Source organism: Strix aluco, chromosome 2, assembly GCF_031877795.1.
Source record: "Strix aluco isolate bStrAlu1 chromosome 2, bStrAlu1.hap1, whole genome shotgun sequence".
Classification (NCBI taxonomy): Eukaryota; Metazoa; Chordata; class Aves; order Strigiformes; family Strigidae; genus Strix; species Strix aluco.
In genome coordinates this window covers 129,935,842-129,960,679 of record NC_133932.1, presented here as the reverse complement: position 1 = coordinate 129,960,679, position 24,838 = coordinate 129,935,842, and the positions used below count along the sequence as shown (strand labels likewise).

Genomic DNA, 24,838 nt, shown 5'->3' with positions numbered 1-24,838 from the left:
CATGGCATTCCCCAGGGAGAAGTGTAACCAGTAGTATCTGTTCTCACCTCTGAAACCATCAGTGGTGTATTGACCAAGAGTTACTTAACCGGTTCATGCTCTCTCTGGGATATCCAGTCGCTATTTATATTTTTAACACTCTCTCTCTGCGCTAAAATGTTCAGAGGGTACAAGGGGGTTGGTTTTTTCCTGCAGTTACATGGTCCTGCTCCTCAGTCCCTTTAGCCAAAACCAGCTGGTGCCCTGGAGTAAAGACGGGTTCCTTCCATGGGGTGAAGAAAAGCACCCTGCATTTCCAGAGTCCTGCTTGCCGGCAGGATGAACCCTTCCCCATCAGATTGACAGGTGCACATTGATAATTACATGGATCAAGGAAGCTCCATTTAGAGAGAACTCTCCTTGTCACTAGGAGAATTGTCATAAATCCTCTTGCTGAAACTTACAGGTCTCCTTGTTCTATCCCTAAGAGAGCATTTTACTCTCTTTTTGTTACAGCCTTCTACATATTGAAAGACATCACATCACTGCTCAGTCTCCTCTCAATTTCGTTTACAGTACTTCAATACACAAAGTGTCAACTGGGCCAAGCCTACATCCCTGTTCCAGGAAAAAGTTGCAAGTAACAGGAATAACTCCCTACAGCACAGCCAGCAGCTACACACACCATCAGAAGGACTGATTATCCATGATTAATCTCTTTTTTTTGTTACTCCGTATTTTTAAGGTTGACATCTAAAACAGAGCACACTCACAACTATGGCCACAACCCTTAATATGAATGTCAAGGAATTAAATTCACATCTTAAAAACTGCTTGAAACCTGGCTGTGAAGATGGGAGGAAGTGTTGCAGCCAACAGCAAAATCACCTTCACAGCTGATTATTTTGAATTCTGATCTCCCAAGTATCCTGGCTGCAAGAGTAACACACTAGGATTGCTACACTGACTTTCAGTGCTTATGTCTTGCTCCCAGCAGCTTGAAAAATATGCACTGGATGCATGGCAGAGTGAATACAACATTAAATGCATATTGTCCTAAAACACAATCCCACAAACATGCCAGCCACACAAACCCATTACTGAAAGGAAGAGACTCACACTCAAATATATGCTTAATTTTATTTATTACATTTAAGAAATATTAACATCTCAGGATATCTGGTTTACCATCTAAGTCCAGTCATAAGCAACAAAAAAAAAAGTTAACTATGTTTCAAATGAGCATTCTTACATTCATTCCCCCCTGTAATGTAAAGAAAAGTTTGTTCAGCTGTATTAAATTCTTTTGTGTTTGACTAATGGAAAAAAATAATTATTAAAAATGTCTTAACTACCAGGCATCCTGGTTTGTTAATTGGTTGTTGGCACTTGTGTTCACAATCAAGCACTCTGGTTGGTTTGTTAAATTTACCCCTCTATCCAAGAACTGTCTTTTTGGTTATTTTTTTTTTTTTTTTAATATCTGGATATGTAAGTTTGTTCAAATAAGTTTAAAAAGAAAAGAAAAGAAAGCTAAGGTTGTCTGTCTGAAGTTCTGCGCTGCTTCCCTTGATAACCCACCTATGGGATAACTGAAAGAAGTTACTTAATTTTTCTGAATCTCACTGAGCAAAAGTTCTTTTTAATTCCATTTAAACTGAAAAAAGTACAGAAACACTGTCTTCATTTGATGGTGTGCATAAACATTACACTCCATATATAGCAAAAATATCTTTTATTTATAATTTACATTTCCACAAGTGAAAATTGTACATTTTTACATATACCATTTCGTTCCATTAAATTTTCACGCATCTACAGAACTTTCACACAATGACACCTGAAACTGTGCAGGCAATAAGAAATTCAAATACAAAAATGTATTTATTAACCAAACAGTAGTTGAGGCCCTGCCTCAGTTGAACGTTTTTATTTCATATAAAAAGTATTTGCCTTCCAGAGTTAACACAGCAGCTCTTCTGTAAAAAAAAAAATCATACCTCAGTTTGTTTAAACAGACTCATCAGGTTCTGTTTTAATATCTGTAGATGCAGGTGTGCTCTCTTCTGCACAGGCAGTAGGGGTGTCATCAGGTTCTTCTTTGACTTTAGGTGAGTCACAGGACTCTTGTGTCTCTTGTTTAACAATGTTCAACATTATATTTAGTGGATTTTCTACAGGAGTCTTGCTGGGAGATGGTGTGCAATCAAATGATGATGTCTGCAAAGTCAAAATCAATGTAGCATTAACACACAATAAAATAACCATTTTTAGCTTCTTATCCCTTTTACTCTTTCTGAAAATGCAAGCATGCTGATAGTCAGGCACTCAAAATCCAAACTTCTACTTTATCAAGATCCTAAGAAAACAAATTTATTCTTTAACAGCATTACTCTTTCACACTTAATTTGAAAAGGTATCATCCAAGCACCGATGAAACATTGCTTAACACGTTACCAGAAACTATTCCCTGCTATCCCCAGGGGAGCTGTAACTCCCAAAGCCTTAAAAATAGACTACACACCAACACCCATTTACTTAATTTTTGCAAATTCCTAAGATTACACACATTACTCAACAATAAATGCATGATGTGTTTTCAAACCATGGTTTTGCTTTAGTCATGTATGACACACAAGCTGTCACGGTCCATCACAAGGAGAAATACATCTTAGCTAATTCTGTATTACAAACTTGCCATGCCCAAGGCCTTCGATTCACTGTCTAGTCACAGGCACATTCTGAACACATCTGCTCCCTGCAAAGTCAGAGATCAAACAAACAAACCAAAAGCAAAATGCCTCAAAAAATATGAAGGATTCACTTACGTTTTGGTAATCTTCGTAGCAAGATGGATGGTAAATCTGGAAAAGAATTGTTACACATTATAGCAGGATCACTGGTTATGAACAGAACAGTTTCAATGACACATATCACACAATTTGTCTAGAAAAACAATGGTATGAGCAGGCCGAAGTATGGTGCCAAATATAACTGGGAAAAGATTTTGTGTATGTTTATTGAGGAAAAGTTATCCTACAGAAGCCTGGTAAGTGTTAGGAATTATTTGTGTACAGCTGCATACAGAAATAATTGAACCAATATCTACACCCATATACAGAGACATTCATTTTTCTTTCAGCACTGCAGTATAAGGGAAGGTCAGTGAGCCTATACTAACACCACCAGAACTTCATGCACTTCCAAATGTTGAGAAATTTATGTATTTGAAGCCAGGAAAACTACCATGGGAATCTTCCAGGAAAGAAAGAGCACTTGCCCCCCCCCCCCCCCTTTTTTTTTTTTGCTATAATTCTTCAGGTTTTTTACTATAAATATCACATATAAGTAAGATCAGATTACCTTTTCATCTACTCTGATAGCATTCTTCAGGTGCCACTCTTCCTCTTCTTCATCCCAATACTGTTCAAATTGCTCTTGGCAAATTTCACAGCTCTGAAAAGTTGGAGTAACAGAGATAAATGAGGTTATTGCAACAATTTAGGGAACACATGAACTTCAAGAATCTAGTAAGAGTCAAAAAAGGGTCTTTTAAATTAAGTACATTGAGACTACAACATGATCTTTCCTCCACACTTTAAAAATAACTTCAGAAATCTTTAATTATAAATTATTTGAACATAGTTTGCAGACTGAACAATGATCATCATCTGGCCTTGAAGACTGTTGTCACTTGAGAAAGGTAAGCTTTGCCCTTTCAGCTGGAAAGTCTCTGCAAAACACTTTGTAACAATCTAATGCTATTTTACTGTCACATAGGACAATCCAGTACAGGGAGTTAGTTAATTTTATTTATGGCATTATCTTCACTCTTCCCCTTAACCCAGAGTCTCAAATTTAAAAGGCAGAACTTTTAGATGAAGTATTAATATTTTTAGTACTTCTGTGCAAAATAATCAACTCTGAGAACAAAAGATACTTTTTAAAATTAAAACAGAGGCCTTCATGGCTTGAAGTAGTTTCTCAGAGGCTTGCATGTAAAACTAAATTGTAATTCTACCAACATTTCTATGTGATTAGTACACTAATTCATCTATCAAAACACAGACCTAGTGGTTACTTTAACACTGAGATATTTCTTTGTCCTGATGCCTATCTTCTACTCTGTGTCAAAGTATCAGAAACCCAGCAAACCCAATCATTATTTGAATGACAAAGTACCATTTCCAATTCACTTGCTCTATTTACTCTTTCTATGGAAATGTTCAGTAAATTAACACACTTTGCCCATTTTGATTTTGCTAAAATGATGGAATACCCATGGGTGTCGATTTTTTTGAACTACAGGCTACTGTCTGCCCCTGGGAAACAACCATCACATACACAAATACACTACCTGTGAAGTGGCTGCAGAGGTCCAAGAACAGGACTTCAGCCTACATACAGCCCACTGTATGAAAGAATGCTGTAAACTTCTTCGAAGAATTAGATCATTCTCTGTATCGAGGCTAATAAAGGCAAGCTGAAACTTACCTCGACTGCTCCAGCTGGTCCAGCAGGGACACTCTGAAACTCCTTCTCTTTCGCAGCTTCTTGTGTCTTCAACACAACTTCTTCATGAGCTTTTTCAAAAAAATGGCTTTTTGCACGCTCCTCTAGATCAGCTATTTCTTCAAATTCAATCCAGTCCTGAGGAAAAAGTTTTAATTCACACTCAGACACTGACAAATAGCCAGCAATATTTAAAAAATCAATCTCGGGGGGGGAAGACAGCCCCAAAGTACCATATTTAATATTACTTCATTAAAACTGAAATGCTTTTCACATGCAGCATGAGCACAGTGCCTGCTTTCTCACAATGCTACACTTCAAAAAAGCCTTTCTCCAGAAAAACCACTATCCTCTAATTTCCATTCTCAGTGTGACGAAAACAGTACCAAGAGCTTCAAACTGTTTACTGTTCATCATACAGTTGCCTTTTGTATTTTGACAGGCATTTGAGAACTACTTGAAATATCTAAGACATCACTGTTTACCAAAGGCCAACTCCTGTGATGATGTAAATTTCAACTGCAATCCTATGGCGGGTACATAAGTAAAGCACAGAATCCCGCCTATAATTTCTCAAGTGTCCTACTGCGTTACTTACTGTTAAACTGTAGTACCATCTTCTGTGTGTAATTTTTCGGCTAACATCTTTTTCTGTCCGGTTCTGACGATAATGCCAATCTAAATGATCCGCATAAACATCTGTCTGTGAAGTAGTGAATCTCATTCCACATGAATAACACTGAATCCCAGTGTACAGTCGATTTATAACACTATCATAACGCCTACAAAAAGGAAAAAAAATGCCTTAACATTTCTTTGAAAACATTTCTCAGTAAGTCGCTTCATATGCCTACAACAGTAGACGAAAAGCACGAATCTACTGCAAGGTTAAAGCACACAATACAGCTAAATTCTTCCTGATTTTGGTAACACAATCAATTGAAGCATTCGGATAACAAACAATGGGCTCATATTAACTACTCATGAGAAGCATGCTAGTGTTGTTTCATGCCTACTAGCTTCATCACCTAATAGTGCGTAAAATGGTAACGCCTGCATTTGGTTCAGCTTTGCAAACTACCATAAAAGTGGTAAAATTAGTAGTATCAAAGGAAGAAACACTGACTTTAATATGTATCGCAACCTTACTGATTAAGTAACAACATGCAACTTGTGTAAAGATAGTTTTCCCATGTTAATTTTCCCTCTTTTTCCTCCCTCAAATTCTCCAAGGCTAGTATCAAAAACTGCAGGTCCTCTTAATCACAAAGTGACTTTTAAAAGCTCTCAACTGTCTTGGATTAACTACCTAGATACTACCATGTCACTATTCTTACTGCACTATAAACCCATTCTACTATACGCACTGTCTAAGTTCTTCAACTGTGAAGTTAGTGAGGTCTGGAACATTTTGATCTTCATTCTGGTCATCATCCTCCTCTTCAGCAGCTGGCTGGGCTGATGTTTCATTCACTTCTAGAAAGCATAAAGAAACCATTTAATGAAAATTTCAGTACATCATCGGAAAGAAATGACATGTTCCTGCAAGTTATTTTTATTCAAATATTAATAAATATGGTATGACTATGCTAAAATACAAGCGTGCAATAGCTAAGTCGATCTTCTAACAACATTTTTAAAAGCGTACAAGATACTGGAAGTTATTCAGAATTTCAATTTAGGAGAACAGTATTTCACCTCAGTCTTCGGTATTAGAATTCAGTCTCTGATACAGAGACACAGAAATATTTCAGAAAGTGGTAAGAACCTGATTATAATCAAGAACAAGTTACCCAGGCACAGCATCAAAGACAAAACTGACTGCTCTGGATAGCCAAAGTGTACAAATTAAACAAGATACCAAGAATTTACTCCATCACATGCACTAAATTCCTTCCCAAAAACAAAGCTCAGTTTAAAAAAAACCATGCAGGAGTTCACAAAAGTTCTTATACTTAGCTTTATGCTCAGCTGTGGATAAACTGAGTAGTTAGAACATAAAGGATATACATACGTGCTGAAGTGGAATCAGTTTTTGACAGTTTGAGGATCCCTGTTGACAGCAGTTTAGCAAACAATTCATTGACATCAAGCTGTCCAAGATGGTTATCAGGATATGAATGTGGAAGGGCTCCTGGGGAAAAACGTTGACATTCAAGGAGACGAAAGGTTAGCATTAGAAATTTACTTCACTTTTATCAGCATATTTCTCAACACACTTTTCCTTCTGCCTCCTACTTCTTCTGGGGTTTATTTCAAATTTTTTATCAAATGTCTTTGCTTTATGTCCTTGGCTAATTTCTTCCCTTGCAACAGCTTCCTTCATAATGTATTCTGAAGTGCTATCCAAGCTGGTTGCCCATATGCAGATTTTTACTGGGTAGTATTTACCGAAATGCAGTATTTTCCTTATTTTATGCTTACATATTTCACCAGGGCCAATCTACTACTTCACCTACTTTAACCATTTATGACTTTTTAGAAGCTTTTTGTTACTAACCACTCATATACTGGGAATGTTTGCACACCCTCGCAAATGCAAGCCAGACCTACGAACTGGTGCCTTCCAGAAAAGCAGACCAAAATTTATTTTTTTTTTTAGCACAACTACATACCAAAACCACATGGTTAAAGAAAACTAATGAAAGCCTTCACTGTTTGAGGGAAACCCCTGAAGAGATGATGGTACTACAGAGACCACACCTATGGCCACCTCTCTGAGGAGGCTTCCCTTAGTCCACACAGACCTAGTACACCAGGACACTCATTACAAAAGGGTAAGTTTTGTGGCCACTAACAGAACAATCCAAAAGAAAGAAAAGGAAGTTAATTATTTTGTTACACACCTGCAGGGTTCTGAACAAAACTTCCAGGATTTGGCAAATACTGTTGACCTTGGCCATAAGGCCCTGGTTGAGCAGACATGAGAGAAACCTGTGAAAGCAAGCATTCAGGTATTGGGGTTTTTTTGTATAATAATGCAATTATAAACTTACTTTTTAAAATTTTATCATTAACCTCTAGATGTTTCTCAATAATTTCATATATATTAAACTCCTTCCAGGAGTGAACCATGTCCGTTTAGTATTGAAAGGTCCACAAATGACTACATAACCTTTCCCTCATTTTCATTTTCCACTAGAAAAATTTCTGAACACATACTCATTTGCCTAACATAAAAAAAAATAACACCTTTTCTTCTACCTATCGAGCCTTCAACCACATTTTCCACAGTTCTTCCTTTTAAATTGCTCCTGTTCACCAAAGCAAAGCTCATCAGAAAGAAATCTGAGAAACTGGTAAATGTCTATTAACAAATGCCATCTCTATTTTAGCATCCATTATACAAAACAAAATCCTGAAAGCAGAAATTTTTCAGCAAACCAGCTACAGTAAGCTTCAGATAGAAAAAGTTTTTATAACACACTTGTAATAAAAATAGGACTTTTTTTGCTAATTGGCTGTTTTCTGGATTTACAAATTGTTTAAAATTTTATCCCATTAGAGGTTAGCAGGACACATTACCTGCTTTCGTACCACCAGTTAACTCTTTATGTTCAATTATTATCCTGCAAATTAAAAATGCTCTCTAAAATCTCTGCTGAAAGAAATTACATCATTTTCACTGATGTAAAGTAGCATTTTCCCCTTTTGAAGAGACCATTTCCAACAGGCAACAGCAGAAATAACTGAACTCATAACGCACGCTGGTGCCAGGACAATTTTAAGACTGTAGTTCAACAATATCTTCATCTTCCTCAATTCCCCCAAGTTAGGGCCATCTCCTTCAAACTGGCTTGTCACCACTACTAACAGCTGCAAAAGGACAGCAGAATTATTTTGGTCCATTCTAATTCTACACCTCTGTCCTGATTTTGGCTGGAATAGATCCATTTTTTTCTTAGTAGCTAGAATAGTGTTGTGTTTTGGATTCAGTATGGGGTTTGGTACGAGAAGAATGTTGATAATATACTGATGTTTTTAGTTGTTGCTAAGAAATCAAGGACTTTTGCAAGTGCACAAGAAGCTGGGGCGGGGCGGGAAGCAGAGCCAGAGCAATGCTCAGTATACAGATGTGGGTTGACCCTCTCTTCCAGGGTTGCAGTTTCAGAATTCTCGCTTCTCTGGGATCGCTAACCAGGAACGGGCTGGGCATCGGTCAGTGGGTGGTGAGCAATCACGCTGTGCATTACTCGTATTTTCTATTATTATTATCATTATTATTGTATTTTACTTCAGTTATTAAATTGTTCTTATCTCAACCTACGATGTCCTTACCTTCACCCCTCTAATTCGCTCCCCCATTCCCCAGAATGGGGGAGGGTGAGCAAGCTGCTGCGTGGTGTTTGGCTGCAGGCCAGGTTCAAACCACGACAACCTCTAAAAAAAATTAATCATGTATATTCACTTACATTAGCTGTCACGCTTTATATATAATTCACTTTTGTTCAAGTTTAATGGAAACACCACAGGCTTCCACTTACCTAGTTTTGTTTTCAACTTAAAAATACTAATTTCACTGTCATATTCTCAGCTACAAAGCAATTGTAAGGACCCACTATTTTAATTCCTAGAAACAGGTTCTTAAAAAATAGCAATGCATGTTCTTGAATTATCTAGAAATTACTGAAGGATGACTTTTTTAGCTGGAAACTGGCTCCCAGTCTGCCAGCTCTTCCATTTTTGTAAGAAAAACTGCTTATTCTCTACATTCTACTTCTGCAAGCACGCCATTTAACGCAATCAATTCTTACCTGATTACTTCCCAGTGGCATATTATTGAAGTTCCCATATTGAGGGCCCTGAAGAGGTTTTTCATCAAAGTAATGTCCAGCTGCTCTCAATGGGAAATTCTGTGCTCCTGGGCCAGCTGGCCCATTGAAATTTGGTCCAGGCGAACCATCAAATATATCAGGTCTCTGGAACTGCAACCCATGAGATGGTCCATTGTAGCCCTGGCCGGGATGTTCGACAAACGGACCACCTTGTCCGTATGGTGACATTTCTAGTCTTGAGGCAGGATGGTTAGCTACATTTTCAAAACGGGCACCTTGAAGGCCAAGGGGCAAGTCAAATCTAGAGGCTGGCTGGTGAGGTCCATCAAATCTTTGAGGTATGGCTGTATCAAATCGTGGTTGTGCCTGTTGGCCAGGCGCCCTTTCAAATCTTGGACCAGGCTGTCCATGAATTCCATCAAATCTTTGCAAGAGAGACAACTGTCCAGGCTGACCATCAAATCCAGCTCCATGACAACCATCGAATCTTGGACCAGCCCGACCCAGAGGACCATCAAATCTAAGTCCACCAGCTCCCTGGTGTACTGGTCCATCAATCAACCTAGGACCTACACCTGGCTGACCATGTGGTCCTTCCAATCTCAGCCCACCACCTGATGGTCCATGTGGCCCCTCAAATCTGAGCCCACCACCTGATGGTCCATGTGGCCCCATAGGCTGACCATGTGGCCCCTCAAATCTGAGGCCACCTCCAGGTTGGCCATGGGGCCCCAATGGCTGTAAATGTGGCCCCTCAAACCTGAGGCCACCCCCTGGTTGACCATGAGGCCCCAAGGGCTGACCATGGGGTCCCTCAAACCTGAGACCACCCCCTGGCTGACCTCGAGGCCCCATAGGTTGACCATGAGGTCCCTCAAACCTGAGACCACCTGAAGGCTGGCCACGGGGACCCTCAAACCTGAGACCAACTCCAGGTCCTTCAAATCTAGGACCACCTACAGGCTGCCCTGCAGGCCCCTCAAACCGCAAAGGCCCACCTATCTGCCCAAGAGGTCCCTCGAACCTCAACGGACCTCCTCCACCAACCTGTCCTGGGGGTCCTTCAAACCTCAGGGCCCCTGCCAGCTGCCCTGGTGGCCCATCAAATCTTAGAGCTCCAGCTCCCCCTGCTCCTGCCAGTGGTCCATCAAACTGAGCTGCACCTGCCCCCACCAAAGGCCCCTCAAATCTCATAGCAGCCTGTCCAGGTGGCCCATCAATTCTGGAACTTGAACCAGCAGCAGCACCATCGACAAAAGGGCTTCCCTGTCCATCTACTCCGACCCTTGCAGCAGACTGCCTAGGTGAGCCATCAAATAGAGGTCTGTCTTCCATTAGTGCACTTATCCTCTGCTTTGCTTCAATGCCTCCAAATCGTGATCCTGGGCTTTCTGGAAACGGTGCTTTCTCTGGATCTTCATACCTAGCTCTTTTGAAACGTTCACTGAATGGTGATCTTGGTTCCTCTCGAACACCTAAAAAAACCAGAACAGGTCAGATAACCACTCACTAAAATGTTGCCAATTACTTGACAGGTATAAAATAAAGCAAAAGCACGTACCAGCTTGCCCAAGTAGCTGTCTTTCTTCACGATTATCAAATCTGCAGATTGCATCACCATCTATTTTCTGGAACTCTGTTGTGCTTTTCCCCTGTTGTCTGAGAGCATCTCTAAATTCATCTGATTCTCCCCAGCTGTCGTAAGGATCAAAGTTCTTAGAACCTCTTGCTCCTTTAGTTGCATTCTGTTCCTCAAGTCTTCGTCGATTCTCAAGCGGTGAGAGGTTATCAGCAAAAGGTCTGTTAGTGCCACTTACAGGAGAGTGTCTCCTTGATCTTTCTCCAAATGGTTCTTTCCTGTCAAACTGTACTCCACGCTTGGCTTTTGCTTGCTCACATTCTATTCCAGAAAGCAATGAATCAGATATATGATAATCCAAAATATCATCAGGATCCAAAAGATCAAGCCTTGACAATGAATGCTGGACTTGTGTTCTTTTTAGTTTAGCCTTATGTTCATAATACGTTAATTCTGCATCCGATAGAAGAGGTTTCTTTTTCAAACCACATTTTTCCTCTGTAGGGCTATCCCAGACACTACATCGGTGCTTCCCTTCCTGATACTGGAACAGCTGTCGGATCTGATGAGCTACCATGAGGAACTCATCTTGTGTTATTTCACCAGATGTTAAGCGTTCATTGGCCTATAATAGAAAGTTAAAGTTTAGGCTTCCAAAAAGAAAAGCTAAGCACACTATACCAAAGACACTTCTATGGAAACAGATTTATTAGTATTACCTTCTTAAGTAATTCTCTCTTGCTTGCAGATGTCAATTCTTTGGGAATCTGTAAATTGGCATCCACACTTAACCGGTGCTGCTGCTTTGGTGCTCGGGGTGATAAAATTCCTTTACCAGCAGGCCAGTTTTCCCGGTGTCTTTGGTGAGGGGATTTACCAAGTGCTTGGTGTTCTTCATTCTGCTGGGAGCTGAAAGCAAGCATACATTTAAAATATAGATTACTCCTTTATTCAGGACATAACTGTTACATTCCTAATTAGAAATGATCAGGGCAAAACATCACTATCACCTTAGAATCTAAGTATGCACCATTTCCATATTTCACTAGTAGAAATAAGTTAATCAGTTTTAACAATCTGAACACTGCCTCCCAAAGATGACTATTCTGAAGTCAGCAGTAGAATGACTTCAAACAGAAGTTGTTTAAAAGATAGTAACTTACTTTTTATTTTCTTCCCAACCAGATTTCCACCTCTTGCCTGATTTGGATCCTTGCCAGTTTTCTGCATTCTCCTTTGGATCAGGAGAAGCTTTTGTAGAATGCTGGCTTGCTGCTTCTTGGGGCCTGTCTTCTTGGGCTTTTTTCACTCTCCTCGGATCTCGCACCTCTTGTTTAACATTTCTCTTATTAGAATTTCTTTCATCTCTTGCTGCTTGTGTGCCTTCTTCAACATGAGACTGCTTAGGGCCTATCTGACGTATCTTTCCAATTTTAGGAGTTGATGAAGTGGGAGATAAACTTCTAAGTCTTCTTTTGGGTGATCTCCTCTCTCGTCTTTTTGGAGAATGCGTAGATGGTGACCGTGCCTTAGGAGACCGTGATCGTGATCGTTTTCTACTACTTGATCTCCCTTGTTTTCCACCCTGTTTTTCTGACTCCTCTGTACTTGTGTCTTGTTTCTGAACAGCACCATTAATTACTTTATTTCTGCTGCCTACTGGTCTATGTTCACATGTCTTATGTTCCTCTTTTTCTTTTTTCTCTGTATTTCTCCTCTTTTCTTTCACCTCCTCCTCTTTGCCCTCTGACTTATCTTGAAGATGTCTTTTCAGCCTTGGATCCCGCTTACTAATTTCAGATACTTTTGTGCTTTCACATTCCTGGATTTTAGTATCTTTAGTATTGGGTAGCTTATTTTTCAAAGGAGATGGTGATTTAGATTTTGCTTCTGACTGGTCAAGTTCTTTCTTCTGTGTTTTTTCACTTGCCTTCAATTTTTCTTGCTTTGAGTTTTGTTTTTCAGCCTGTGTTGTTTTGTTTGCCTTGGTATCAGACTGACTGGTCGTGTTCGGTGGAAATTCTTTCCGATGAGATTGATCTTTAGCATGAGAAGAATGTTGAGCCATCCGATTAAGTCGAGGATCCCTATTTACTATTTTGATATCATGAAGCGGAGGACTTGGGGATGGTTTATTTTTTTCGGATTGCACAGCAGTCTGATGAGGTGGTTTAACTGTCATATGAGGTGTGGGAGACACGTGTTGCTTGGAAGGTGCTGGAACTGAAGCTATAGTAGATGATCCTTGCTGAACACTAAGAGATACAGCCTGAAATAGGAAAAAATTCAGCATTAATCTGCATGACACAACTACCCTGAGATGCTCATATTCTGTTTCGAATCCAAAGACCTACGTAGAAATGTCTTGAAAGTTATGAGATTCAACCATTTAACTGAAAATGACCCATTAATTGGTCATTACAAGTATTAAAATAATGCAGTATCATTACAAAAGATCAAATTCAAATATAATGCAAAATCAGTACTACAAAGTCAATATGGCAAAATATGTAACTTAGGCACATTTTCTCATTACAGCGTTAGTTTTTTTCTATATATTCCACATGCTCACAGCAACTAAGCTGCCAAGTATCTGATACAATTTTCATAATTCTACACTTCAAAGATGCTTTATTTTGGTATCATCAACTGTCAACATAGCAAGACTTTTAATTACGAATGTGAACCAATACAGCTTAACCGCCATCTTCAGATGGTGGCATCAAACCAACCTGACCTAACAAGGGAACTGAATTTATTTCCAACAGTCAGGCTTCCTTCTTCTATAAGAGCAAATGTATTTGAAAAAGCCTGTCTTCCTGTAAGCCACAAGAAGAGGTGGAAGATGAGGATCGTAGGCAGGCATCATTTTGGACAGTTGTTAAAAACAAAACATGAAGAACTTGTTTTTTCTACCTCTACTTTGAGTGTAATTCTTAAGGTTTTTAAGTAACAAATACTGTTCAGGAACCCCAGATCAACTTGCATTGCTCTAGTCCTAGAATAGCTACCCTTGCCTAACATGAGCACATGTACTGCAGTTACCAGTATAGCTAAGTATTGTCCCGAGAGAGAAAGGCCCAACTGTAAGTTTCATCAACTATCCTACTCACCAACTGTGCTTTAGTCTGTTCCAGCTCCAGCTCTAATTTTTTTTGCTGAAGTTCTAACAACTGCTTTTGCTTTGCAAGCAATTGCTGCCTTATCAGTTGCTCCTGTGTCAAATTCTTTTGTATTTCAGGAACAGCTGGAGGAGTAGAGGCACCAGAAGTGACAGCAGAGGTAGGTGCAGTAGATTCCTCTGGCTAAAAACAGAATAAAAAAAGTTACACTTAAAATCCTGATGGAATCAACTAACTCCATCTCCTTTAACTGTTATCATGATCCAGTACTGGGACTTAGTTTGTACAGCAGTTATAAATTGCATTTTTAATGCAAAATATAACTAAAACAATTTAAAACTTTTGCCTGCTGTGACAGGTGTACGTCATTTAATATAAAGTCATCAATGTTCCAAAACCTAGAATACAGATTTGAAATGTAAAATCCAAACCCATGAAATATTCTTAATTCAGAAATTCCTCTTACCTGTCTACAAAGGTCAGACACTTCATTCTCAATATATTAAATTGTCAAAAAGCAGCATACAAACAATGAAAACTACACGTATTACCATCTGTTCATACAGTAGGCATAAAAACTTACCGATTTATTTAAAAACTTAGGATTCACATGGATGCTAGAAGTATTCACATTTGGGGGCAGAGGTTTAATTGGCCAAGCAGGATCTAATGAGTTGACTCTGACATCAAGTGCATACAGTTTCTTCAAAGGAAAAATATCATCCCATGTGGAGCGTAATTTAAATAAACTTTTCCTAGTATTTTCATCCACCTAAAACAATAAAACAATTCTATGGCTTGTTAAGTTAATATAAAACAATTTCTTAAACTTTTCTGTAGAACTTAAGACTTCATTTATTTCCTATTTCTATCAACAGTTTGCCATTTTAACACATTATACAGCATTTATAAGCAGTGCAGATCATACATCTATACCAACAGAATCGGTAACAGAAGCTCAAATGTGGAATTGTTGTTTCAAGGCCATTTGAAGGTTTTATTGGGTATTACCATTCTCTGATAATTTTCTTTCAACTTTTCCATTACCAAAATTCTCATTTTACTTGCCCAATTTCTGTGGAAAAAATACAGTAACAAAAATACTGAAAGGCAACAGCCTCTGAGACAATACATTATTCAAGTGTTTGTGCTGAATGGAGTGTAACAATGACAAACAAATCAGGAAACAACAAACTTTGTGAACAGAAAAGGTGTTTTGCTCAGCTGTTTAGTCACTGAAGGATTTTTTTCCAACAAATGCAACAAAAGGGGTATTAGCTAAAACGAAGTCAATTATATCTCAGTTCAGCTGCAAAATTAGACCCATCCGTGAGCCACAGATCAAGCGTACTTGTAGGACCAGTGCCCGTTTTATCTATTCACAGTTAGTTTGGATTATCTCGTGACAGGTAAATTAGAAATTTACAGTAAAGCAAAATTTAGTTAATCTTGTAACTTGAGTAGTTCAATTAAACAACAAATGAAAAACATCTGAGGACAAAATATATGCAGCTGTCCTAATGTCAATACCCCAATTCAATCATTAAGTATTGACTGTGTAGATGGTTTTTACTGCAGTTTTATTTTTAAGATGTTACAGCAAGACACAGAATAGTCTGGAAAATTCGACAGTTCTTTCAGGGGAGGAGCAGGAACTTCAACAAAAATAGTTCATACTTAGCTATTGGGGGGGTGCCTCTATACAGTTTTCAATGAGAGGGTATGAAGTTCACTGCAAAAGGTGTGGAAATGACTGAGCAAAAGTTTCTGACTGCATCAAGTGTCTAAAGATACCTTAGTGACCATTTACTGATAAAATTTGTAACAATGTCAGTGCTGGAATTCTACTTGCATCAGGACAAATTAGGCTATTAGAAGTGACTGCCACTCTACAAATTTAATTAATACACATTAATTAAATAGTTCTAGTTAGCTTAGTAGACAGTTAACCTGTAAAACTCTGAAGATTAGTTATTATCCAGAGCTTCAGCTGCAACATTAAATGCAGCTCAGTAAAATAACATTCACAATTTAATATGGGAAAAACAAATATCTATCTACTCTACACACAGTAGTTTATCTGTTTCTTATTTCATCATGCATTTCATATGTGAAAACCATAAAGCACACTGGGATCTCAGATCCTTGCTGATATGTAATCATAGATAAATACGCAAAAGCTCCATTCATCTCATTCATATGAGATGCCACTTTCTTATAGCATACAGGAGACCACAGAAGTGAACCCTTCATTTCTGATCCAACTTAAACCCATCCAAGCCCACCCTTTTAAAAACTGGACGTTGAGTTGCCTTTCTCACTGAGGAATACACACAATTACTTCACTGGGTTTAAAAACTAAGAGCAAAAATTAAAATATACGGCAGTTTTAAATGCCAATGACATTAAAACAGGTATTAAGTAATGTAATATAGCAATACATTCCAAGACCCTTTCCTCCCCCTAGCATTTTTTTTTTCCAAATCACAGACCACCAGAAGAGAATCAGGTGTCAGTGCTATTCAATCTTCACAGCTTAAGTGCTCATTTTGCACACCACAAATTAAGTAGATCAGACCAATCTAACTACAGGAGAGAAAAGCTCTGAGAAATTCACAACAAACTGATTCTCAGTCTATTCTTGGCATAAAAACTATTTACTATCTTAAAAATAAACCAACAGTTCATAATTAATTGGTCTATACATTACAAAAAGTCCATCCAGGCAAGCAATCAGTACCCGAAATACTGTTAGTAAAATCTTGCCTGGACAGGAAAATTACAGACATTTATGAACCAAATTAAGTAAGACTCTGCATTTTTCAGCTACCATGTAACTTACATGCTTGATAGCAGCAGGAATAATCTTCCACAGTATAGACACAGTACTGAGATTTATAAAAAACAATCCATTTGTGTATTTCACCACCCAAGAAAACCCAAAACTGAAAGCATGTATTTATTTTACCAGGAAGAACTTTTGCTTATAATACAGAACTTTTCTGAAAGTGTATATACCTTTTCAAATACACAAATAAATGTTGCAACTAGGTTTTTAGTAAATGCAGTAAGATATTCTCTTCCCACATTCTTGACAATGGAATCCATAAGGTACATAACAGGGAGCTTCTCTGATGCAGGAGCCTGGAGTAATAAGAAGAAACTGAGAAGTTTAGTACAACAAAAACATATTTTAAGCTTTTTAAATAAAGGGATTGCCAATCCCAGAAATACAGACCTCTCTTTTTGGTTGCCACTATAAACACCAAGGGATTTGGCTTGGGATTTTTTGTTTATACAAAAACTTAAATCTGGAAAATCGATACTCAGTTCAAAGTATATAGCAGTGGGTCTATCACACAAAAAAAAAGAACACCTTATTCTGTTTGCGTATCAAAGCTTTGGAAAAAGGCAAAAAAAAAAGGAAGAAAAAAGAAGCCCACAAGACAGAATTGCTGCTAGTGCACTGAGTGTAACCTTTCAAAACCCACTTGAGAAAGTAATTTTAAGTTAGCAGGAAACCATCGTTAGCACTTCAAGGAACTTCTAAAAAATAGTTTATAATTCAAACCTCCTGAATGCTTGTTTTTCTGGATTTCATAGAACACAAATCAGACTTCTGGCAAATAGCCCAAACTAGTGAACTTTTGTAGCTGCAGATTATATGTTGAGTATCGCAGTCTTTTCACAAACTACACGCAAAATAGGTCACAACTATTTCACTGTAATCCAAACGGACAAAGCAAGGAGTCCCATTCTCTCTTGGCACTTGTAGCGACAGTTCAGAATTCCAGAGTGCATGCAAAAATGCACAGTCAGAACAAAGTTCAAAATCCAGACAAAACTCAAATCATCTACTTGACCAGGTAAACGCACAAGCTCAGGAACCGCAACCATGATTTTCACAGACGGGAGTCTTCAAACTTCGGACACATCTTTGCTACAAGAGGAGGCTTGTCGTTTCGTTTTTGGTTTGGGTTTTTTTTAAATCCGTTTTCAAAACTTCAGAGACTTGTTGACACGGACAACATGAAAGACAACACCACAAGCCATGTGTTGACCGTGATCCCTTTAGAAGAGCATCCACTCATAATACTTTTAAGTCCCATTCACCATCTGGTAAGCTCAGGATAAAACCAGATAACTTCACTCACTGCTCATTTTAAACAGGATAGGCTACTAGGTTAATTAACAACACCTTACTTCGCAGCCCCACTGTCCAGACAAGTGTGTGGAAGTGCTCCTCCTTTACAATTTTAGATGTAATTCCTTCCCCTTTAAGGTGGTTCACAGAAGGGCACCGAGTCAACAATACTTGTAATATGGGTAAATCACAATGTCTCCTCACTCTTAAATGTGTATTAATTTACCATGACCTGAAATTTAATATTGAAGAGGGCAGAATTCCTTGTTAGTTGGGGGTGGGGGTGGTGTCACTGCCTCTGAGCATACTGAAAAAAGTACAAGTGGTGTATTTTGTACATAAAAAGACAGAAAAACGCAGTTAAGTTAGCTAAAACTTATTGCAGCACATTAAAAGCCTATCTTAGACTATGACACTGAACTGTAAACAAGCTAATATGCAAGTGTTAGAATAAAGGCATCTCTCTAGTCTCAGGAATCAAAGACTGTGGGTCTACAACTACTTTATATTAAAATGCCTGTGGAATATTGGTTTCTTCTTTAAAGCAGTCTGCACAATGGCACATTAAAAACACTACTCTAAGCTCTGAATGCCTTCCTTTATAAAAAAATGACAGTGCACTGTTTCTGACTTTTAAAAGTCAGCTGTTAGTGAAACAAAGAGCTGTCTCAGAAGTACCTATGCCCATTTCACCCATGTATGGAAGTAGCTCACTAAGCTAAGCTTCAAGTCTGATACACTGGGGAATCATAGAGTAGCAAAGGCACTGTACAAGTTTAACTGTCACTTTCATTATGCATCAGACTGTTAGAAGTCATCATACATGGAAGCACCGTAATCTAGTAAGGAAGCCTACTTCAAACAGAATTAGAAGCTCAGCAGCATACCCTGCTTCAAATATAAGCTACTCAGGTGTCACACTTTAAAGGACCACAACTTAAATATGGTTGGAATATAAGTCTTCTCTTCTGGAAATGTTTATTATGTCAAGGTATCTAGCACATATTCCAATAACCACAAAAGGGAATCCCAGACTTGAATGTATTTTGTTTTCAGGCGGTCTATACAGTATCCCCTAGCAAGAAAGATGCCCGCATGACACTAACCAAAAGGCAGGGAGGCGCCGCATAATCACCAGAACACAGAACGCTAACTCTGAGCTCACCAGCATCATATTTAAGACTTCATTACAGAATTCCCACTGTTCCTTCAAATAATGTAGGAAAGCTATTGTTGGAAATGTGTGGCTTTTTTATTAGTTTCCTAAAAGATTTCAAGTTTAAAATCATATCTGGCAATTGAACCCCAAGTCACAAACTTGTGCAAAAATTTGTTTAAAAAAAAACCACCTTGTATACAAAATGGGTCTTGGAAACAAATTCTGCACTATACAATGGTAAATAAAAAGACAAATACATATTTCACACTTTTTATTTACAAATTTTATAATACCAGTCACACATTTCAGAACCATTTATTAAATTGTAAAGCAGACCACTCAAGTTTTACACTAAACAAACTGTCTCCAGGCAACACTTTTAAAAAGTGGCTTAGTAAAGGAGATCACTTTCCCAGAAACAACTAAAAACTTGCCTTGAATAAACTACAGTCACAAACAGTAACTAGGCAAAACTAACCATTGATACAGGATTTAAGACATCTTTAAAAAAAACACACTTCAGGGCAGGCTCTAAATCACCCAGAAATGAAAAAAAAAATTTGACAGCATTGATATTTATCACAAATCATTTATACACATCCACTGCCCTTTAGGAGATATAATGGTGAGATCTATTAGATCATGAGGTCACCTCCCCAAGGAATGGCAAAACTCAGCCACTGGCAGCATTTAAAACTAGACTGGAAGAGGTCTGTGGAACACTAAAAAGCCATCCTGCATTGATAGAAAGATAGATTAAATAACTTAAGAGATCCTTCCCTCCCCATCATTAGATAGTACAATTCTCACCATTATAAACCACGATTTAAAGCCAAAGGAAAAAAGCCTTTGAACACCTGAGATCAGAGGGAGCAAGGGAAACAACGGGGGAGGGGTGACTGGCACGAATGGCGGGGGGGGGAGGACACGGGACGGGGGACGGGACTGAAAGAAGAACCCTTTTCTTACAAAATGCTCTTGTTAAAAAGGTGCTGTAAACCCCCATCCATGTGCTGTGGCTGACTGATGTCAGCAACTGCCTGGGTTGGGCTCAGAGGGAGCCTCCTCTTTCCCTTCTTTTTATATCATGTGCCTTTCAGACGCCATGTTAGGATCCTACAGGCTGCTGCAGTTTTTACGGTCAGGGAGAATTTCTTCTTCCCCATCCTCAACCAATAAACTTTTCTAGCCAAAATAAATTAAGTACGCACACAACACTAGCATTACTCAGGGCACAGATCACCTGAAATCCAAAGATTATCCCAAGCCCACAGAATTTTCTCTAATCAGGCAGAGCAAAACAACCCCCATCACCAGCACACACGCTTCTCTATCCGGAGCAGATGATCACCTTTCACCCACAAACTTTCCTATAAGATATGGGTGCCCACCCCCCACCCCCAAATTAATATCTCACAGGGACCGCACTAGGAAAATAGCCTTAACTGATACTTAGAAGTCATTATATTTAGCCCTTCAGAAGTGGACAATTTGCATGCTAGAAATTTAACCTTATTTTCATTCCTTTAAACTACCCCAAAAAAACCCCCAACCCTCCACAAAAATCTCCCCGTCAGGCCCTCTCTAATGATCACAATATTCATCTACTGTCGAAATCGCTAAATGCAAGGGTTTAGACACCAGATTCGAGACACTGAATACTGGCTCCACGGAGGGGGAAAACCCAGCTACAAGGGCGAGGTGCTGCTGCCCAGTCACTGCCAGGCCGCCATGTTGTGTCTGAAATTTATACGGGGCTTGAATCGCGAGCCATGCTGCCCTCCCAGAGCTTTTGGTGGGGCGAGTCCCAAACCCTCCCCTACTACGAACAGGGTGGTGTGGGGGCTGTTCCCCTCCCTCGAGTCCCCTGCTCCCTACGGGGTGAAGGGTAGAAGAAGAAGCAGCAGCCTTAAGCTTATAAAGGAGGAGCCCCCGACGTCTCGCCCCGTGCTCCCTGATCGCATCTGAGACACGCTTCCCTCCGCCTGCTTCCCCCACAGCGGCCACAGCCTCCTGGCCCTCTCCCCACTGCCCCGGCCGGGGCGCTCCCCACCCCACCCGAGTCCCCGGCACCCTCCAACTCCGCCGAAATCCTGCTCTCTCTACTCGGCCCCTAATTAGCCAGCCCCACCCCCCACCCCCATCGTCCCCTCCCGCGTCCCCTGAGCTCCCCTGCCTCGCCACCGCCCCCATCTTCTCCCAGGCTCCGCTACACCCACCCCGCCACTGGCCCCCTCACCCCAGCCGGCCCACTGCCTCCTCCCGAGCCTCTCCCTCTCTCTCTCGCCCCGTTTCCCGTCCCTCAGGCCCTCTCACCCGTCCGGCTTCTCTGTCTCTCCTGTCCCCGCTACCCTCCTCCTCCTGCCACCCCTCGGCCCGCTGCTTCCCGGCTCCTCCCGCGCCCCTCAGCAGGCCATCTGCCCCACGCCCTTCCTCCTAGCCCCCAAGGCCGCCCTAACCCGCTGCCCCAGCCGGTCCCCCCAGCAGTATAGGTAGGAGTAGTAGTCGGTGGAATATAAAAACCTTGGCGATTTGCGCCTCGATCAGGGAGACGATGTCCTTGGCGAAGGGCACGTTCTCCTCGGCCAGGATGGTCAGCATGTTGATGTGCGGCTTGCTGTTGAACGTCAGGTCTTCCAGCGACGACTGGTAGTCGCGGCACGCGTCCTCCCGGGCCTCGCTGCTACCAGCGCTGCTCTCCGGGGCCGACATGCTTCTCCGACCGGGGCCCGCACCAGGACCCGACCCACCGACCGAGAGCCCCCTCCCCGCGATCCCCTGCCGCCGCCGCCGCCGAGCGATGCCGCCCCCCCCGCCGCTGCCGCTGGGCTCCTCTACCGCATCCTCCGGGCTGCGGCTCCCGCTGGCTGTGGTGCTGCCGTCCGTGCTGCTGCGCCTTCAGCCGCCGCCGACTCAGTCTCAACGCTCACAAAATGGCGGCGGCGGCTACGGTTCGCGAACCTCTTCCTCCAACCGTTGCGTCATGTGAAATTGTTCTGGGGAAAGGGGCCGGCGGTTTGGAAAGCCCCTTTTGTTCCCTCACTGCGCCCTCATTGGCTGACGCCCCGTCTGCTCAGCCCGCGATTGGCTCAGCCGTCATCACAGCAAACTCTGATTGGCGGGGGCCGCCCCTCGGCTCCTCCGATTTGCTCCTGCGCTAAAGCCCCGCCCCCACCCCGGCGTCCCGACTTGCAATTGGCTGCATTTCCCTACTCCCCTGCTCCTAACGCCCTGCGCCTCTTCCTCCCGCCTCCCCTCACTGCCCGCAGCGTTGGTTGGTGGCCCTGAGCAACCCCACCTTTCCGCCAACCCTCAGCTGGCACTGCACCGCCTCGCCCCGCCTCCCGCCCGCTATTGGACCACCCGTTGGCGTGGCAACGCCGTTGCCCCCGCCGCACCGCCCCTCGCCCGCTATTGGACCAGCCGTCGGCGTGGCAACGCCCTTGCCCCCCCCCCTCCTCTCCCCCCCGGCGCTCCCGGGCGACCCCGGCTGCGGCCTCCTCGCCTCGCACCGCCCGGCTGGGGAGCGGCCGCTGGGCACCGGGAGAGCGGGGAGCGCTGTGTGCCGGCACTCCCGTACCGGAGGAACCACTCGCTCCAGCGAAGCGAGTCATACCAGTACAGGCCGCAGCACTCACGTAGACCTGGCAGCGAAGCGCAGCCGTGTCCCCTTCCAGGGTGGTTGTGCCACAGGAGCTGGGAGGGCCGGCGTGACCCGGGGCTGCCAGCGCCCGGCTGGGTGCCGGTTGATCCAGGGCACAGGATTTTCCCTGCCTGACAGGAATTCATGTGCCTCAGCAGGGGTAGGAGGCAGCAACCCTGGCCTCCCTGCTTCTCCGATGCCCCCCTGTCTTGCACCTTTAACTGATCACCCCTCCCACCAGTGTTTTTAGGTCGTGGCCCCACTCAACTAAGCCACAAGCAGCATTTCTTCTTTTTACTATGCTAGTAGGAAAGTGCTAGTATAGTCAAAAGTAACAAAACCTGCTCTTGGTGATGAGATGTGCCCAGAGGTACCTCTTGGAAGTTAACCTGCTTGCAAAGTATTTTAAGGTACAGCCATTCCTTCCCCCCGCTGCATATTACTGATTAACTCTGGAGAGCTGTCGGCATTTGAAAGTAATCCATGGGTGAACGCTTCATTAAAATACACTTTGAAAAACACATTCTGTGAGATCACTTTTAAAATGCAAATTATATATATAAAACTTTCACATATATTTTGCAAATATAAGCAGAAAGATAGAAAAAATGGAGACCTGGCAAGTTTCCAGTAAAAACTGCTGTTTGCCATTTCTTCTGCATAAAAATGTATTTTAGTATCTATGTTCACAGTTGTATTCCCTTTCTGAAAAATGTGACCTTCAAAGCAGGGGAGACAGGAAACGCAACGGCATCTTTTATTTGCCTGTTGAATGGTATGTTTGTGTTTGTTCCTGTAAGCCTTGAAATGCCGTACTTTGTACACACCACTTCGCCTTTACAGTGTGTCACCACAAGATAAGAAAATGAAACTAAAGTTTCTGTCCCCGGCCAACCGAAGCTGGGACTGCAAGACTTTTTCTCAGTGTAAATATTAGCCAGCTATTTGAAGACACACTGTCCATGAAGAATATTAATTATGTACTGGGAATCGAGCCATCATGTAAACCCAGTTTATTTGGCAAAAACAGTACATATTGTTCTGCTCCTAGGGGAAAAATGTGGGGGTGGGGAAATCTACCTCCTCCTCGTACTACTATATTCCTAAATTAGAATGCTTGTTCATACTAATTACAGGAGCAAAACCAATAATATGAGCAAAACTGCCTTCATGACAATGTCATGTGGTCCAAGGACACCCTCAAAACCAGATTTGTTGTTTACTAATCAGCGAAGGACCAAGCCTGATGCGAGGCGAAGTAGTTTGCTACCCTCCAAAACACACCCGCCTCCCTGAGACCGAGTACAGCCTACATGCCTGAGCAGATCCAGTATTTTAGTATATTATTAGTTTGTCTTGACTAGTCTTCATATGAAGCCAGTAGTACCTCAGCAAGGCCTACAGGCTGTTAGCGAGAAGTTGCCCGTGAGGCCCCCATGCTGATGAGTTGTGGGAACACTCCGTGCTCTAAGCAATTCTTGAAACAGCTCATTAAGACTGGCATAGAAATGCCTGTTGAGCCTCTCCTTGGGCTCTCTAATGAAAAGTTGTTTATTATTACAGGAATTGTGTTGTACAGGCAATATGTGCAGAGCATGGATTTATCTATGCCTGCAAAAGCACGCTTCATACATGTGTTCTTGAAACCACCCCCTATCAAAAGCATAGCTCTGCTGAAATCGTTAGTTAGAAATGTTTCTGGTACAGCTATGTCCCACTGGTTCTTATTCCAGTTGACATAGCTGTCAGTTAAAGTTTGTTGTGGTTTTTTTAATAGATGCAGATAGGGGTTTTGCTGGTATAAAACCCACTAAAAGGGCTCTAGACTAGACCTACATGTAGCACACTTGACTTGAGCATCACCAGCAACCGATATTTAAAGAAGTTTTGCTGGATAGTTGTGAAATTAGAGTACTACATGAGAA

General features: G+C 41.4%; 1 protein-coding gene across 4 annotated transcripts; it reads right to left on the bottom strand.

The window, feature by feature from the left end:
- Positions 1-1,697: 1,697 nt before the first annotated feature.
- Positions 1,698-22,487, bottom strand: PCF11 (PCF11 cleavage and polyadenylation factor subunit). Of its 4 annotated transcripts, none has more exons than XM_074816328.1 (17): positions 21,794-22,487; positions 16,986-17,111; positions 14,551-14,739; positions 13,959-14,150; positions 12,009-13,114; positions 11,565-11,754; positions 10,828-11,470; positions 9,246-10,741; positions 8,770-8,871; positions 7,338-7,425; positions 6,506-6,625; positions 5,859-5,964; positions 5,090-5,273; positions 4,474-4,629; positions 3,343-3,435; positions 2,808-2,843; positions 1,698-2,199 (listed from the first exon to the last, which is right to left on the bottom strand). In XM_074816328.1, exons 1-17 carry the CDS (start codon positions 21,980-21,982, stop codon positions 1,990-1,992), a joined length of 5,226 nt encoding a protein of 1,741 aa, XP_074672429.1. In that variant the 5' UTR covers positions 21,983-22,487; the 3' UTR covers positions 1,698-1,989. The 4 variants fall into 4 exon arrangements, with proteins under 4 accessions (XP_074672429.1, XP_074672428.1, XP_074672431.1 ...); XM_074816327.1 differs by having other exon boundaries at positions 5,859-5,967; positions 21,794-22,485; XM_074816330.1 differs by lacking the exon at positions 8,770-8,871 and having other exon boundaries at positions 21,794-22,485.
- Positions 22,488-24,838: the final 2,351 nt, after the last annotated feature.

Bases quoted from the DNA above. Each gene is read 5' to 3' on its own strand.
- PCF11 (XM_074816327.1), bottom strand. From the start codon at position 21,982: ATGTCGGCCCCGGAGAGCAGCGCTGGTAGCAGCGAGGCCCGGGAGGAC. The intron at 14,151-14,550 runs GTAAGTTTTTAT...TTCTGTTTTTAG, and splicing joins CTAAGTTTTTAAATAAATCG to CCAGAGGAATCTACTGCACC. The intron at 11,471-11,564 runs GTAATACTAATA...TTTCTATTATAG, and splicing joins AGAGAGAATTACTTAAGAAG to GCCAATGAACGCTTAACATC.